This window comes from Lichenostomus cassidix, chromosome Z, assembly GCF_008360975.1.
Source record: "Lichenostomus cassidix isolate B80296 chromosome Z, HeHo_3.0, whole genome shotgun sequence".
Classification (NCBI taxonomy): Eukaryota; Metazoa; Chordata; class Aves; order Passeriformes; family Meliphagidae; genus Lichenostomus; species Lichenostomus cassidix.
Window position 1 is genome coordinate 30,213,945 of NC_139511.1, and position 19,338 is coordinate 30,233,282.

Consider the following 19,338-nt stretch of genomic DNA (forward strand, 5'->3'; position numbering starts at 1 on the left):
GAGAAAATAAAATTGAAAAATAATTAATAAATAAATGAGGATAATGAGTTACTTACTAATACCTATTTCAGAGTCTTTCAAGAGAGGTCAAGACCAACCAGTTCTGCCAAACAGGTCAAAATCCAAGGCTAGCATTTTTCAAATCCCTAAGCAATTCCACTACAAAAAAAAAAAAAAAAAAAAAAAAAAAAAAAAATCACAGATCTGTGACTTTGAGGCTTGCTTCCAGCTGACTCTAGAAATCCTCATCCACTTCTTCCTGATCAGGTGGCCTGCAGCAAACACCCACAACAGTGTCACCCTAGTCTTCCCTTTTATCCTGACCCATAACCTCTCGATTCATCATCCACTCCAGACAGAGCATGATACATTGCAAGTGTTTCCTCACATAGAGAAATGCACCTTCTTTGTCTGCCTTCCCTGGGCAACATGTGGCCCTTCATGACAACATCCCAGTCATGCAAGGTATCCCACCATATCTTCATAACCTTATCTCCATCAAGCCTGGCTATGTTCGCATCTGCCTTCAAACCTAGTTTAAAGCTCTCTCAATGAGCCCTGCTAAATCCTGAGCTAAGGTTTCTCCTTTGAAAGAGGTGGACCCCCACTTATTGCCAGCAGGTTTGGTGTCGTATAAACTGACCCACAGTAAAACCCTCAGAATTCTACTGGTAACACCAGTTTCAAAGCCAGGTGGTCATCTGCCTGGTTTTCCAGTTTCTTGCCCCATCAATCCCTGAAACTGGCAGGATAGAAGAGAACACAGCTGGTGCTCCAGACCCTTTGACCAGCTGTTCCCAAGGCTCTGCGGTTCCTTTTGATAATCTGCACCCTTGTTGTTGGGACTTGGTCATTACCCAGCTGGAAAACCAGCAGTGGACAATCATCAGTGGGCTGTACCAGGCTGGGAAGTTTCTTCGTGTGTCCCTTACCCAGGCCTCAAACAGGCAATACACCTCCTTATGGATTGGATCCAACTGGCCTATCATTCCTCTCAAAAGGGAGTCACCAATGACTACTACACTTCTTTTTTTCTTAATTGAGGAGGTTGTGATGTGGGGGTAAGCTGCCCTGCCCTAGGCAACCTTGTCAAACTGGATGGACCTTCACCCACATTCTCATTTCTCTGCTCCTCATTTCGCTGGCTCTCAGATTCCAGGGTCTCGTACCTATTGCGTACAGGCACTTGAGGAGGTGAGGGAGGTCAGCAGGGGTTTCACCTGCCACCCAAGCAGAAACCCACTTTCACTCCTCTCGATCCCTAAGGTGCCCTCCTGGCTGGTGGTGAGGGGGTAGGGGGTCCATTGCTTCTTGTGAATTGGATGTCAGGTCTGTTTGTCTGAGGGATGGCAGAGTGCAGCTCCACCAATCAATCTCTTACTACCAGTCACTCTATACATGAGTAATAAGTGAACATGGTCTCCTGCAAAATTAATATAATTCACTCAGCAGTGAGGATTCCTGAGTCATCTGGACTCAGTAATACATGGAGGATTAGACCAGGACTCTAAAAATAGTAAAGCATAGTTCTATTCATGTAACCAGTGTAACGAGCTGACCACAAAAAAGCAGCGCTAGTCAAAATTTCTAAAAACAAGTTTTATAAATAAATAATAAAGTTAATTTTTTTTTTCAGTCATAGGTCACTTTTCTTCTCAAGAAATTACTGAAAAGTTTGAATCCAATCTTTTGCATACAAGAAAGAAAAAGCAAGAGGAGAAATAATAAGCAAGAGAATTTACATATTCAATTTTCTTTTTGCTTGTACAGAACCAAGAAAAAAAGGCAGACTTGTGACACAGCAATGATGGGGCCTTCCTAAACCTGAACACAGTGCACTGTTCTGTCATTTATCTTTCAATGGTGCAAAGTTATACCTAACAGCCTGTGCAAAGGGGCTTTACTATTTTATTCCCTTACATAGCAAGCCTTTGTAAAAACCCTGTAATGCCTACTGGATTTTTTTCTTTAGGGAAGACAAAATGAAGGTAAAAGCCAGTAAAATTTTGAGACTTTTTGTTTTTCTGGCTAATGCACAAATTCAGTGCCCCTTTTTAGTGTCTTTGGTAATTCTGATGCAATTATTACCACAAAATATTCAAATATATTCACATGACTTAGAAGTTTAGAAAATAGCTTGGGGTATTTGCCTATTCAATGAGTTAAATAAAAAGCAGAATTAACCAGCTGACAGAAAACTAACTAAAAAATTATTCCCCAGCAAATGCACTATTATTATTTTGTTTGTTTTAGTACAGTATATACTTAGCTTTTTCATTTCACAGACTATTTTTTTATTTTTAAATAACACTGAGGTAAAAAGAAGGCCAAATGACTTCTTTGCCTGTTTTAATTTAGGGGTTTTCTTACAGTAAGCCACAGAAAACATGAAATTCTTAAATTGCCTCTTCTCCCTCATCCACCTCCCAGCAGTTCTAAAATTCAGAGAAAATTTTCAGTGAAGAGTACAGAGAGGGAGCTCTTGAGAGCAAAGACTCTCCATCTTAGAGAAGAATTCACTATGCATGAAATTTGCAGTGGCTGCCTACAGCTTTTTCTCATATTACACAAAACTACCTCGAAATTGCACCTGGATCTGGAGCTATTCCAGATCATGAATACACTAAAGATACCTCTAGACACATTTGAAAGAAAGTCCTGGGTTTTTTTGGTGGCATTTTAAACAAGCTTTCACCAGATGTATCACATCAACCATCTAATAAAGATAAGCCAGTATCACTGTGTCAACGTGTCACCTATCATCTGAAATTTACTAAGATGTGTCTACCTTGTCTTTTGACGTGCTGCTGGGAGCCTTGTTGAAGATAATGTGTGCTGAGTCAGTGATCTTGGGCAAACCATGTCTCTCTATTAGGCCTCGTACTTTACTCCTGAGAGGCCCACATGGTAGCCACAGCCACTGCAGAGAGCATGATGGAAAGCCCTAAGCCAGCCTGTGTTGTGCACTCGTAGGTATTATGAAAGAGACAATGCTCTGACCTGCCAGGAATAAACACAAGTTTGTTTTGGTTTTGGTTTGTTTGCTGGTTTCTTTTTACTCAAACTAAAAGGTGTTGTGATATGGGAGGGAGGCAGAACCTCTCTTCAGATGGGACCCATATGCCACAGTGTGCCATGGGAAGGTTCACCTGGGGTTTATATAAAACTCTGACATAATTTAAGTAAATCACTATGTTTGCTATTTATTTAATAATAGAAATAATACAAAAAGCTTTGTATCTTGTAATAATTGAGATCAATATGCTGACTGTAGAGTGAACAAGTTTCAAATAAATGTTTGACTTTGGTATTGAAGTACTCCACTTAGTTCTCTATCTAAAACCACATTTTATTTGTGGCACAATTACTGTATTTAATGTTCTGTCCCATGCTGCAAGGACAGTATTATTCTCCAAGGTCTTTACTCAACACAAAGCAAAACTAGAGATCATACTCAAAAATCAGGCATGTTGCAAGCATAGAGCCAAATCCTGCACAGTAAGTAAAGATTATCATTGCTTTCTCCTGCAGCAGAACTAATACAAAATATTAACTTAACACTACCATACCACTAGAGCTATCTTCAATATTTGAAGAGAAGGAATGTACGTAAATATATCCAGATACACATACAAACAAATGTATCTTGTAAAATATGCAGTGTTAGCAAACCTGATCTTCTTTATGTCCTAAAATCTTACCTTGCAGAGCTTTTTCGATCTCTACACATCTTGTGAATCTCTGGTCCCTGACTAAGAAGCTCCAACAGAAGCCATTTGTATCAATATAAAATTCAAAACGAGTGCGAGAGAAAGTTTATTACATCCAGAAGACAAAGGTTTCAACAACTTCTCTTCCATAATCTCCTACTTCTCACCAAATGTTCCAACTGACTCTAGAAGTTTTCCACAACGTTCTGACATTTAGCAAAACTTGAGGCTGCAGAGCCAGGTATAAAAAAAACTAAAGCCACTTTGCTACATTCCAAATGTAATAATTGGTGAGTTAATAACTTCCTTAGAGTTTCAGACTAGTTCTTTAAGAAACTTAGCATCAGACTAAAAATCCTTAGTATGCACTGTGCTGCACAAGTGAGACCTCAAGAAGGACATGGTTACATCTTGAAAGCCCACAATATAGAGCACTCCAAAAGCAAGGTATGGAAAAGCAGCTCTATGAACTACTGCCTAAGCACTTTTGAAACTAAGAAGCCACTAGACGAGCTTCACATGTGCTCTGTTAGATGAGGCAAGTCCATCTAAAACAACAAGAGATGCATTTGGACTTTCTTTGTTGCAAAAATAGAGGGTATAACTATATCTTTTATATTTATATATTTTTCATATTAATTCTTATCTGACCAGCTTCTGATCTATCACAGTCAGAAGACACTTAACGGGGCCTAAAATTAAGCAGACATTGCAAAAATGCAGTGCTTGTCACCTACAAACTACAGTTCTATTTGTAAGAATGTAATTCCAACCTAGGACATCCCATCCACCTCATCCCCTGATAGCCAAAATGTTCAACACCTCAATAGAAACAGTTACTTATCTGTTCATTAACTTACTTTGAAATATCTTTGCCACCATGTTGCCATGGAAATACGACATTTCCAATAGCTGCCCGGTAACTGTAGACTCCCAGGAGCCCGAGTGCCATAGCAATTTTTGAAACCAGGGAGCATCTTCTTTGAACCAGAAAGAAGATCAGAAGTAGAGAGACTGCAGCCAAGAAGGAGAGTTCAGATTTATGTTCAGAGCTGGGAAAAAAACAAGCAAAAAAACCCTTTTAAAACAGTAATTAGTGCTAAACACATTTGATAGAGCCTTAGCTACAGCACTGTATTAAATAAACTGTTTTAATTAATGCAGCACCAAATTAATCACTGCAGTGGTATCTGTTATGAACTTTCCAAGAGGTATGGTAAAATATTTTAATATTTTTAGAAAAGCAGTTTTATTAATAAGGTTTTCTATTCAAGCATGCATATTTATACGTGTAATTATTGTGTTCCACCATATGCTAGTTATTCTGCTAATTATATAAAAACTGAACTGCATATTGCATAATGGAAAAGGGTTTACTGCTTTTAAACTAGGGTTTTGTTATCTATACATTTTGAAAAGGTGTGTTTTGCTTATACTACATTTTCTAGCACAACAGAAAAGATTTTTGCACTACAGGATTAAGAACTATTCTGTCATTAGAAAGAACTACTTATGTATTTGATTTGTTTAGTTTTAGACATAGAATACATTACATATCTGAAATGACCAGAAATATACATACATAGTTTAAAACATACACCCAAATTCATTAGCACAGTATGATTCCCTTATGCAACTACAGCGCCTTGTACTGTGTCAATACATACAAGAGATAGACACAAAATTTTCATCATTGACAAAGAAGATTACAGATACAGTTTGTTTGTTTCTCTGCATCCTAAATAGGTAACACTCATTCCAGAACCAAGGGCATTTCACTGAGCATGCTACCAGTGTCATGTATTTAAATCTTCAGTAGTATGAATTAGCACTGCAAAATGTAATGGGGTAAGGCAAAGATCTGCACCCAACCCCTAACATGTAGTTTCAGAAAGCCTGCTGTAGTCCAAGAATTGCCAACCCACGTCTACTGAAAATATTCCCAGTATCCCAAATGGTGTAAAACCACTCATTCCATTGGATTTGCCTTCAGTTAAGAACATCATGTAGATTGTGAGAGCTAAGGGCTCCATCTTCTGTTTTCCACAACTCAAAATCCCATAATAAAAGATCACTAACTTCAGGAAACTGACAGTGTGCTTGGGTTTTTACCTGCATTGACTCCAATCACACTTATGAAACTCCAATTTTTTCTGAGTTAATAAAAATTATTGTACTTCAAACAGGTTTACTTTCCTATTTCCTAGAACACACTTTTTCAGGTGATTGATCAATTGCTGCTCCAGCTGTTGTGCTTGGAAAGTCACAGAGAAAAAGTTGTAGGGCAGAAAAATTGTCCCATTAGGTCTCCATGCAGGACACAGTCAAGTAGCTTGTACACCTTAACAAGATTCCCAAGAGATGCCTTGCTCTTTGAAAGCCAGTGAAGAAAAGTGAGAGGAGTAAGATCTAGAACACCATGAGAGAGTAAATGTAGTCTTGATGTTTCTCCTCACTACTATTTTTTCTCTAGATAAGGAGACAGCAGAAGCAGTGAGTGGATTCCTGCAGCAACCTGTTAACACAAGCACCACCTCCTCTATGATCAAAAATAATGAATTAATTTAGTAGCCACTAAACCTTTCAAATGTGCATTTATAGAAAATTTTAAGCCTTCATATTCTCCTTAGCTACTCATGCTATGACAGCAAAACAAATCAGGGATAAATAACAGCACATCCTCATCACCATCTTCATCTCTTTATCTAAAAAGCTCAATACCCAATGAGTTTGCATTCTTGACTGCTAGCACAGGGACTAATATACATCTCATGCCCAGGTTTTCCAGTAACACTCCTCTGTGATCTCAGTTTGAAATTTTTTTGAACCATACAATTTTGTCAAAAAAAACCCTACCCCAGTGTTTCATAGCATTTGCTGAAGAAACAAGAAAAGGATTTACAGCAAGCAGAGTCAAGTCAGCACAAATCACCTACAGTTTTCAAGGTTTTCCAGCCTTGAAGGTTCCTACAGTTAGGCAGCTAAAAGCATATGTAATTAGCACATACTTTGAAAGGAGATGGCAGTTGCTCAACACAGAGTCCAGTCATTTAGCAAAGTTCTAAATTATTTTGATAGTCTACTCAGAAACACAAGCACAAACAAGGTGCTCTGATGGCAGCTGCAATGTAGTGGGTTTTGTACAAACCACAAAATTGAAAGTGAAGAGCCAATAGCTTCCTGGTGAGAAGTGAGGGAAAAAAGAGCACTTTGGTTCCATCTTCCTACTGAAACAGCTTGTGCTCTACACTCCTACTTCTGGTAGCACAACGAAGGCTGAAGGCATTTTCTTCCACTGCTTAGACCTCACCTCATTAGTGCAAATACAGGTAGAGCAAAAGGAATTACAAATGTCCATGATTAATAATTTAAGTGGATAAGGCCTTTTTTAATTGTTTCTTTCATTTTACAATGAAATACACAGAAGTCCCAAGGTGTGCTAGCTTTGAGGGGAAGGGCATTTGGGGATAGTTAAGTACATTATTAAGAAAATATTATCATCTTCTCATGCTGATGCATCTTATCACTTCTCTTCAAGCTGACACTGCCATGTAGCAGCTCTGACACCTTTCAAGTATCAGCTCTGACCAAGATTAAGAGCCAAATAAAGCTAACTGAACACCAACCAATCAATAAGAAAACCTGACTTCCAGTCAGATTTTGATTGCATGTTTTCTTCCACTTCATCTACTGTCTGATTTTCTTTTGCTCTTTTTCTCATCAAAGTACTTTTCTGGTTTCACAGTCTGTCTGCAAATAACAAAGAACATTTTATTTTCCTAATTTCAGGACTGCTGACTGCATTCATAGTAGCCAAATTCAACCCACTATAGGTATATTGATTTTCTGTGTTTTGATGTTTACATCAAACAGTAAAACCTGGACAACAGTCTCTCTCGTCTCAAATGCTGAGCCCCTTAAGCATTGTCCAGTTAAGCAAAATACTAGTTTGAGCATGAGCACAGATGTCTCAAAGATCAATACAGGGGAATAAAAAAAGACAACCATTTGTTCATTATTTTATCTTTAGAGACAAAATAGAAGGCTGGCTAGAAAAAGACTGAGTTGCTTGACTTCGAACTTACAAGGGTACATATGATCTAAGACAGGTTCTAAATTCTTATTAGTAGAAGACATGCTATTAAGACATAACTATGCAAATAAATAAATATTAAAAATAGGATAACAATCAACCTTATAGGCTAGCAATGCATTTTGAGAAGAGGAATAAGTTCTTTATGCAACTCAGCTTACCACCAACTTTTAATTCATGCTATAGGTAAAACACATCATCTCAATCCTGATCAAATCAGTAAGGAAACACATCTCTACAACCCTGTTACCACGTGAAGCAGAAGGAACAAACATGTGAAAAGCCCCAACCAAAGAAAATGCAAGCATGCAGGCCAAACAGGAATTCCCAGACACTTTACAGACCACAGGATTCAGCTGCATCATTGACTAATCTTTCTGAAGCTTGTTCAGTAAGCCATAACAGCGTCAAGAACTCAACTACATCCCATCATTTAAGTCCAAAAACTGTAATACTTCAAATACTGTTCTTTTAACCCTATATTGCAACAAAAGTATATGTCAGCATGGAGACATACATAGTCATCTCCTGTTAGGCTGAAAATTGCTTAATTGTTTAAGTCAGGATGTAGCTCCACAGCAGCCTGAGCCAACCTGTGCCAGGGCTGCCAGGGTTCTGTTCCTTCACCTGCTCCCTGAACAGAGCCAAAGTGCTTACACCAATAAAAGGGAGACAGCAGAACTGTGACAGTGACAGTGCTAATCACACATCCTCCTAGCCTGCCATGGCACAACACTCTGGATTGTTGCATAGTCTTTTTAAGCCTCCAAAAGTACAAGGTAGTGAATCGTGGATCTTTCTCCGTCAGATTTGAAAGGCAAGTGGTTTTTTGTAAGGAATGGTTGACAATGGCAGAAAGAAAAAACTGTTTATGTCTGTAGCACTTCAAAAGATGCAGATACTTCTGAATTCTTTTTTTATAGTAATTTCCAGAACAGCAGTGCTGATTTGTACACTCTTCCCTTCCTGCATTCCTGTTATAAGCCAGCCCATTTGCCTGTGAAGACCAATGGTAAAACAGAGTGAGAAGTGATCCGTCTAAAACCCAAGAGTTTCCTATGCCATCTTGAATTATTTTTCCAGACATGTCTATTCAGTGATTTAGTTCACCATACTGACACAGGAACAAGTAAAATACAGGGCCAGTGAAGTGAGGAGAAAGAGAGCAAGTACCTTGCCTTGTATGGCAAAAGTTTCTATACAGCAATTATACAGTTCCTATACACAGCAATTTAGCCAAACGACCAGTAATAGCCTAAGAGTAAAACTGTACAATCTTTTCTCTTCCAGTTGCTTCAAGACCCAAGCAAATACACCCAATGTGAGGCCATAATTTGACAGGGAATAGAGGAAGCAATTCACCATAGAATTCTGATGGTTTTGTTTTGATACCAAGCTGCTGTACTTCAGCCTTACTGAAGGGGGAGGCAGACAGCTTTAGTAATAGGGTTGTGATGGTTTTATGAAGGAGAACAGTTGATCGACCTGACAGATTTTTGTGATGAGAAAAGCTCGGTGGAAGAGCATAAAGCAGACGTTGTTTATCTGTGTTTTAACAAAGCTTTTAACACCAGCTCCCATAACATCCTCATAGGCAATCTCATGCTAGAAAAGTGGACAGTCAGGTGGACTGAAAAGTACTCAAAATGCTGGATTCACAGGGTTGCCATTAGCAGCACAAACTCCACCTGGAGGCCAGTCACTACCTATTAACCTCAGGACCTCCCACTGGAGCCAATATTGCTTAATGTCTTCATTAACGACCTGGGCGGTGGGGCAGTGTCCACTCAGCAAGTCTGCACACAATACAGAACTGGGAGGAGTGGTTGATACAGTAGGTGGGTCTGCTGACACTCAAAAGCCCCTTGACAGGCTGGAGAAATTGCCCACCAGAGACCTTACAAAGTTCACCAAGGGCAAGAGGGAAGTCCTGCACCTTGGAACAAACAGCTACACACATCAGGACAGACTGGGGGCTGACCACCTTTTCAGAGGTGACTCTGAGTGTCTGGGTGGACCCTGATGCAACAATCAGCACACAACCTGCCCTTGTAACAAAGGCAACCAACAGCATTTCAAGCTGCATTATGAAGAACATAACAAGAACAAGGTTATTCCTTACCCTGTATTCAACCATACGTCCAGTTATGGGCTATCCAGTACAAAGAAAGATACAGACATATTCAAATTCACATGAATTCCAATTTACAGGGACAAAAATCAAACACAAAAATAACCTCCTCCCTCCCTTCTCCCCCTTCCTTCTTCAACAATAACAACAACAAAAACCAACCAACCAAAACAAAAACAAAAAAAAAAACCAAACACACACAAAACCAGAGCAATCCACAACAGGTGTAAAAAGCCTTTGGTTTATCTGAGTGGGTCGCTTGGAAGCTCCTGACAGTCAATAGTGTTAGAGCTGGGCACAGAGGATCTTCCGCTTTTGTTATGAATCAAGAAGCCCTAGAAGCACCTGCTCTATCTGCAGACTACATTCCACCAGTGTTTTCTCCCTGAGACCCCCAAAGCCCAAGGCTATAATAGGTTTTGCTGCACTGTACGCATATTTAGCACTATGAAATCAGAGGTGGGAGCACATTAAAGCAAGACAGGATCTTTGGAAGTTAAATCTATACATGCACAGACAATTTTTAAAAGTCTGGTAACATTTCCAAGAGTCAATAAACATCTCTGTGGGACCCCATGAGTAGAAGCATATATCTGAAATAAAGTAAATTTTTCAGCTGCAGGAGAATCAGGTCCTTGTTTAATGCGTTTGTGGCACCAGCATACTCCAAAGAAAAGGACTAACAGTTTGAAAAAAAAAAAAACTGGCTCAGGACTTTATTGGGCAAATAAATCTTTGGCAGATGCTTAGGATTAATTGTGAAAATCCTCACAGTCACACCAAATCATGCCTCATCCTGCTCATACACTGGCTTAGCTGATAATGAAGGAGTGAGTTATCTATCATATGGCCTTGACGTAGGAAATACAAGATTTTTTTCTCATTCCCTCACCTCATCTCATGGTGAAATGCATGGTGAAAATTCTGGTATAGAACAACTGCTATAATGTGATAAATTCCCTCATAACTCATGTCTTTCAGCACTCATGCCTGTCACTGCAATTAGTATTTTATCTGTGAAGCTGCCAATAAATAACAAGCCTCATATTAGTCCATTTGCTCATGTCATTTTTAATGAATGATGAATGACATTTCATCCACGTGTTGTAAGAAATCTATTTATCTTACACAGCAGAGCCTCTTCATCTGCTGTTTGCAAAACCTTGACTAGTCAGTCACAAAGTATTGCTTCTCCATCCACCAACTGAAGTACCTGAGACAGTTAAAGTATCACTGAATAATAACTGTAGCTCTTCAAAACACTGAAAGGTAGTAGTAAAAGCAGAAGCACTTCTCCAGTGTACTTTCAGTTATAAAAAATTCCCTTTCTTGTTTATATTACACTCAAAAAACTCCTTCAGCTTTTCACCCACACATTAAAAGCATGTGATAGACAAGGAAGAATTCTATGCGAGGCATCTTCTCCTGTGACTTCATAAAGTTTGGAATTATGCAGAACCTTCCTGCCTTAATTTCAAGAGTTTAATTCTATTAAGTGATATTTAATTTCTCAAACCCGACACTGTTGACTTACACATGGAAAATATTTACTTTTTGCTTCTGATAAATCTATCATGTATAATTGGCATTAATTAGATAAGTCATGGTGCAGGGCAAAGATTATAAACTATTGATAGTACACAAGGAATTACTCCTGCATGAAATAGCAATGAAAAATTCCTTATGTCACTTCACTGTTTATCTGCTTTGTATGTTTGCAGCACTCTCTGATCAGAGACCATATAGAAATGTAGACGTACTTCACCAAATGAAACACACATTAATTCTTAAATGAAGCAGAAAGTGTGACAATAAATCAGATACCCACCTTGTCAACCAGTGTCCAAAGTCTGGCCGATGAGCCCACTGAACACCTGTCTGATTCAAGGATCGAAGCAGCCGACAGCAAATAAGGATGATCCATGGAGTTGCTAAGCTTATCCACTTATCTGATCCTTTTATGAATTCAGGTGAAGAGGTAGTCTTGCCCAGTTTTGAATTACTTGCTGCCGGAATGTCTATATTCTTACACTCAGAGGTTTCCCCGATGCTATCAAAATTTTGTTTCACATTGGTGCTATGCTGAGGGTCACATTCCTTCAGAAGAAAATTATTTCTACAAAGTTCCTGACACAGCACCAAACAAAGAGTATTGATAAGGAAATACCAGGTTTGATGTTCCTCCTCTATAAAACTGCTTGCCCCCAAACTCAAAACATGGCCAATAGTTCCAGCCAGAATCAGCACATCTATTTCTGACCAGCTAGAACTGGACACAGTAGAATTCTGCAAACACAAAAAAAGTGGTGAGAGAGTATATAAAAATTTCATTTGTAAGCATTCATAGTGTGTTTACAGCAACTTTCTTTAGGAAAACAAAATAAATAGCATGATAACTTATTTCTATCTTAAGAAATCTCCAAAATTTATAAAATAATAATTTCAGTGAGGCATACTTAGTTCACACTACAACATAGTAATAATTTTTAAAATTGCATTTGTTTAAGGAATAAAACTTCTCTATGAATAATCACCACAACTGTACAGATAAAGAATCCCTACCACCTTGTAACAGAAGGTTCAAAACAAGTTCACGTCCTGTTGCATATTTATGGAAGTAAAAATAGAAATCTTGCAGAAATCAAGCTTGAGATATAGACAATAGGTAATTCTCTAATAGTTGAAATCTGTGGTATCTTCAACTTAATACTGTGACAGCCTTCACTACTCAAGTTAAAGTTATTGCCTGATGGCACCCCTTGACCTTGTTTAGCTTGAAATGCATCTTTCATCATATAATCTACTTTAAACATTTACCCATCTATTATTTACTTCACACAGTGTTCTTATCTAAAACCACAGTATTTTTTGACTAATGCCTCCATTATTTCAATTTCCTGTTCTCAGCAGCTAATTGGAATTGCCTTATCATCACCACCTTCAACGACAGGGCCAAAGACAGAGCATAAAGGCATGTGCAAGTTGTGAACGCACAGTTCACTGATATTATCAGGTAAAGAACCATTTCAGCACACAGGGAAAGCCATAAAAAGACCACACAGAGACACAACCATGTTAAGACACACAGAGACACAACCAAGTAAGCACTAAGGCAGATCATGAAGACAACAAAAACTCTTCTGCCATTAATTGAAAGGCCAATAAGAAATCACAGGCATAGCTCCAAAGAGCATCAGTCTGGACCCTGTAACAGATAAGGGAGAAGTGACAGCACACAGGTATCACAGATACCTGATGGTGCTTGTGGATTTGTACCAACTCAATAAGCAAAGCTTCAAGAAAGCGTCAAAGATGGGGAAGAGGGGGTGCGGCTGGAAGCAGAGGCAAAGTAACAGGAGAAAGGAGAAAGGATTGAGTTACATATAAGCAGGAGCCAGCGCACTTTTCTGACTGAGCCCTGGGCCTGGTCACTGTGGTCTATCGTGTCCTATTAAATTGTGCCCTATCTTTCTGGGCAACTTCACTCTGTGTCCCACCTGCAGATGATGAAAGATGCCACTGCAAGTAGCTGGGGACAAGCTCGCATGTCAGCAACCTGAGACCAGAGCAGGTTAAAGCCAAGTACCAGCAGCTGCAGAGATACCTTGGTCATTGAACCCACACAATCTGCAGTGCCACGACAGAAGCACATGCCAAAATGACTGGAGAGGGGACCACTGGCCATCAGGACTGTGAGCCCAAGGTGCCAGCAGGTGGAGGGATCAGAGTACATACAAGACAGGTCAGGGTGCCAGCAATGAGAAAAGCAACCATGCATCACCAAGTTAGGCCAGCATGATTAACTGTAGGGCCCAGAGTACACACCTGTGTGAGGGGGTCACAGTGCCCCTTACTGGGGACAGCTCTGTCTGTTTTAACAAATAGGATAACATACATACTTGTGAAGAATTCTGAGAAACAAAATCTGGTTTTTGTGAAAAATACGAATTTTTGGGAAACTGTCAAAAATCATACATTACTATTTTACTTTCTCTATTTTTGCTCTGTTAGAGAATACAATAGAGTATCTCTTAAACTGGTATTTTAAGAACCTAATAAAACAAAAATTTAAAAGCCAAATTGAAATTACTGCATGCCATTTTTACTTCAGAACAAAGATCTCTGAAACTACTTTCATGGTCATTTCTTTAACTGCGCATTTTAACCACATCATCCTCCTACATTTGACTGATGAACAAACTTTAAAAAAAATCTTGAATATTCACAGAGATAAATTTCATAGAGAACATACTAAACTAAAAGATGCACAGTGTACTACAATTCCTGCACAGTTTAAATTGTGTTAAAAGAAAATTGAAACAAATTGACCTTCGAGTAGGTAACAAGAAAGCAGCTGTAAACAATACAAGTATCTCTGAGCATCTTAGATGCAAGTCTCACTTGTGTTCATGACTTACTGACAGCAGCATACGTATTTTTGTTCAATGAGCAAGACTATGTAACACAGAGAAGACAACAAACACACTTGATGCAAGAACCTAGTTAACACTATCTGGAATTTTGATTTGGGGAAAAAAACTTTTGCAAAATCAAAATATTACGAGATGTTTGTGGGAGAATGCAGGAGCCATAATTACAGTTATCACCTATTCACATCCTCTTCATTTCTTGTGTTGTTAAAGATTATATTACACCAAAGTAATTTCACTTTAAAAAACCCAACAACACAAACAAATAAACAAAACCCCACACAGCCAAAAGAGTCCCTGTGAGGTCACAGACAACAATAATGGCGGGAAGAATACTAATAATCTGAAGAATGCCCAGGTCCAATCTAAATTTACTAGCATTTGAAATTTCTTTGGTATTCTAAAGACCACTCAGGTTTGTTTAGTACTCTATTCTGAAAAGCAAATACCATAAGCTGGTATTTGGAAAAAAAGGACAAGGTAGTCTGTGCAAAGACCAAAGAGCATGAAATTCACAAAGCTGAGACAAGAACAGTACATGACTGATCTACAGCAAGTTTAGATTCCAATAATTCTATCATGCTGACCTTAAAGATCTTGGCTAACTAAATAAATGAGCATGTAAGCACCATCTGCCTGCAGAGACAAAGGAATTTGAGTTCCTAATAAATGAGAATGAAAAAGTCTGTGATATAATTTGTCTTCTTTGTAAGACATAACATAAAATCTATAGAAGGACTAGTCCCTTGTATCTGCTTGCTGTCAGCAACTGATATAAAAACCAAAGAAGTGATGCATTATCAACGGGGAACATACAAAAACCTCATTAAAATGATGGCATTAATGTGAAATGTCCCAGGGTCAGAAATCTGTATTTCTTGCCTACTTGTCTCTCACAAGTGAGAGAAAAGAGAAAAAAATACTCTTACATTCACATCAAAGGATTAAAATCCAATTACATTTATTGATAAACTGCATTTCAGATCAGAGTTAAATCACTATGCAAAACTGAAAATTACAATGCAAATTATAATCTCCTGAGCCTTGATAATCTTAAGAAATTCTGGAAGTACCTCCATCAAGGTTTTCTAAATTTACTGGTAATCCCTTATATATGAACTGTACCTTATTAGGAATGCCATGAGTATGCTGTCATATACAGTCTGACCTTACTGTAGATTACTTTGATTACTTTGATCGCACCTAGTTTTTAGATGTGGTTTAAAGGCATTGAAATGTAGGTCTTACTCTGATATTCACAGCTCTGTCTTTCCAGCTGCTGAACATGTCCAACCCTCAGAAACTCAGCAGACACTCCTGATACTAAAAAAACTGCATGACTCTCAGTTTGTTTGATATCTTGGCAAGCAAACCTAATACAGAATCCTTCGTTTAGAAATTTTTAAATCCCAGCTTCACATGACGTAAATATATCATCTCCCAAACTAAGGTAGCTTTATCAACTGGTGTATCAGCATTAGTATTTAAGCAATACAGAAACTGACCTCTCTGCCCTATCTTTGAACATAATCTTGCTAGCTTGCAAAATGGCCAGTACATAAACAATGTAATACATCCACCTCTGACCATTAAATTTTGAAACTTCTTCACTTTCAAATAAAACCTCCTGAGTCTTATTCCAGTTATCTGGCTTCTCTGTGGTTAACCATCCACAGTTAATGCCTGAGAAATTCTGCAACTGTTTTTCAGATGAGAAACATTTTCTTTTTCATGCTCACCGTCACTCACAATTTAAATACTCAATCATTCTTTTTACTTCTGGTACTTGAGCTCCCTGAACCCAGGCTTGATTCTCCATGACAATAACTTTTCCATGACAAAGTCCTACAGATCACACTTGCTCCTACATTTTCACAGCAGATTGGGATCAGTTCTGAAAGCTATGTGGTAAAGAAACAACCAAATCGCCTTTTTTCTACCCAAGTCAAAAAATGCCGAAAATATTTTAGGTACTTTTGCACAAAAATGTGAAATTGTTCAATTCATCAAGAATATCAAACAAAGTAAGAAAACCACTTAAAATTACTTTTAAATGAACAGGTGCTTTAAAAGAAACTGAAATTTGTAGATGTAATAAAAAGCCACTATAATTCTGCATAATGAAATTTCTCAAAACCTCTACTTGACAAGCCTTAACTTCTGTTTTCTAGTTTCAAAAAAACTATTCGTTTTCATTCCTATCAGAAATAGGGGAGAAAAAAAGCCCACAACGAGTCATAGTAAATACCATGTTTAAATCAACTAACAAGCAATTGCAGTGAAACTATGAAAAAGAAGTTAGAATTTTTAACAATTTTCTGGAATTCATAAAGGGCTGCAGAACTATTTAAAGCCTGAAGTATCATTAAAAGAAGGGACTGGTGCTGCTAGAAACATAGCAATCAGAATCTATAAATAACAGTCAGGAAGCAGATGTTAACACTGCCTGCACTGGTCTTCAGAAAATTCATGAACTTGGTAATCAGTTTCTATATTCAGCCACAGTGGGGAAAAAAAGTATTACAAATGAGAAGCACTTCAGAGAAATCTTTAGATGTGAACGGAAACAATTTGAAGGAAGAAAAGCTCTGAAGCCATTAACAGGAGAGCTTATCTTAATTACTTTTAAAATACCTACATTTTATCGTATAGCTTGAGCTTAGAAAAGGCTTTTTAGCTTTTTTTTTTAACCAGAAAGACCATGATTCAGGATTCTACTCCCACCATCAGAAGACCAGGGCGTCAGAACTCTTTTAGAAGTGGACACCACATGCAGATTCACAATGTGGAGGTGCACAGGTCATAAAACACCTGGATTCAGAGACATTTATACATAAGTGATACTCATAGCTCACACAGAAGGTCCTTCAAGATTGACACACAGCATATAAAAACAATCCACTTCTCCCCCAGAACCTAGGCATTCTACTACAAAGGGGAAGAAAGATGGAGATGAATGTTTGGAACACATCTGCATTACAAGCAGCACTAGATTTATACATTACTCCTTTCATCTTCTCCAGGCTCTGTATTTGTCTAAGCAGTGAACTGAAGAAACCCCCATCATATCACTCTGTAAAAGCCCTGAGACTGGTAAAAATATTAATCAGAACCAAGTCACTGCTTTTATACATGTCTGGAATGATGGTGCATGCTAACTAAACCTATGAAATATTTCAAGCTTTCTTTGGAACTTGAACAGAGATAGCAAAGCCTCCGTGACTGATGAGATGAGATACACATCCAGCAATTCAGTCACATACAGAATAGGACTGAAGATAGCATGACCAAAATGTATTTCTACAGGTCTGAATACAAAGTTATGTCTGCCTCAACCAGAATCACTATTGACTACACTTCATAAGACATACTTAAGCTTCCCACATTTTCAGATACATCTCAGGTAGGAATATGATCACAGACCAACCTGGGATGGAGAATCCAGTATTTTTTATTTCTATCTGCCCCAGCCCTGAAAAAGCACACACAAACCTGAAAAACATTGCTGAAAACCTCATTTGCATATTATCAACTTGAAGCAGATGATCTGAGGGTGGTGAGCCACTAGAACAGGTTGCCCAGAGAAGCTGCAGATGCCCCTTCCCTGGAAGTGTTCAAGGTCACGCTAGATAAAGGTCTGAACAACCTGATCCAGTGGAAGGTGTCCCTGCCCATGGAAGGGGTTTGGAACTGGATGATCTTTCAGGTCCTTTCCAGCCCAGACTATTCTATCATTCTGTGATTCTTTGAGACTATCCACCTGCAGAAAAAATGTATCACCTGTTGTCATTCATCTCCATGCTATTGAAGTGGAATGTACATGTATTTTATGCAGGTCTACAAAAGTCATCATATTTAGACTTTTACTGCTTACTAAAATTACAAAAACCGGTAACAAGATGAAAAACAAGCTTTTAGTTGTGTGTGTTTGTCATTGCACACCAAGTACCTGTGAGATTTCTACAGAACACCCTAAAGCACTAATTATTTCAAGGCTATATTCTTCTTTTTCTGAGAAAAAGAATATAAATTCAGAAATTACAGATCTGGTATGATCTGGTAATTTTGAATAAAAAACATCAGCAACCTTACTTAAAAGAATTTAGATTTAAATCTAAATTCAGGAATTACAGCATATATCTGCACAGAGTACAAAATTAATCTTTATTCAGGAATCCTGAATTTTCTGAATTGTAAGAAATATGGCTATTACTAAATGTTTCTTTAAGTCAGGAAGTTTGCTTTTTATCTTAAAGGAGCAAGTCATCATATCATTAAAGCAATGTACTTGTCACATTTTGTCACACACTTAGAAAAAAGGTACTAAACCCCCAAGCATGTTTCCAAGAAACACAGACTGATGAAAGACTGTACTGCACAGAGGTTGCACCATTGAGTGGAGTACTATGAGCAGTGAAGCTATTGAACATCAGAGATCTTTCAAAAATACGACTAACGAGCAGTAGAAAAAAGAGCTAGAAGCTGATTTTACAGTGTGACTGACAGCTCTTGACACTGTTCCACAGTGGAAGAAATGACACCCCAAATTCTATTTCCTTGGAATTACCTGTAAATTCCTGGCATTACCTCACACTGAGAACACTTCAGAGAACTCCAAAGATTTTAACAAACTCTATTTCTTAAACTTGAAAAGTAGAAAGGACAGATTAAATTAGCTCCCTCTGTTGTATTTTCAAAACTATTAAAAATAAAAACCCAAACTTTAATAATACCAATGTAAGAAAAGGCATATTGGCAAAGTATATTCTTCTTAGAGGATTACTGTCTGTTGTATTTGGGAAGGGACAGATCATCATGTCCTTTGTCCACATTGTTGTAAAGTATTCGACATCTTTAATTGCAATTGTGAAACATAACTGTGTAACAACATAGGATTTGTACGCAGCATAACTGTTTCCAATCTCACAAAGTCAACTGCAGAACATTGCACAGTATTTAAAACACTTCTTCAAA

The 19,338-nt window shown here is 38.1% G+C and overlaps 1 protein-coding gene across 1 annotated transcript in view; it reads right to left on the bottom strand.

Annotated features, from left to right (window-relative positions):
- The window catches only part of PIGG (phosphatidylinositol glycan anchor biosynthesis class G (EMM blood group)), an 82,627-nt gene that overhangs the window by 41,176 nt on the left and 22,113 nt on the right, over nt 1-19,338 (bottom strand). The window contains exons 9-10 of the mRNA XM_085041835.1: nt 11,763-12,220; nt 4,571-4,762 (exon numbers count right to left, since the gene is read on the bottom strand). Coding sequence (XP_084897961.1) covers nt 4,571-4,762; nt 11,763-12,220 — 650 coding nt within the window. The remainder of the gene's footprint in view (nt 1-4,570; nt 4,763-11,762; nt 12,221-19,338) is intronic.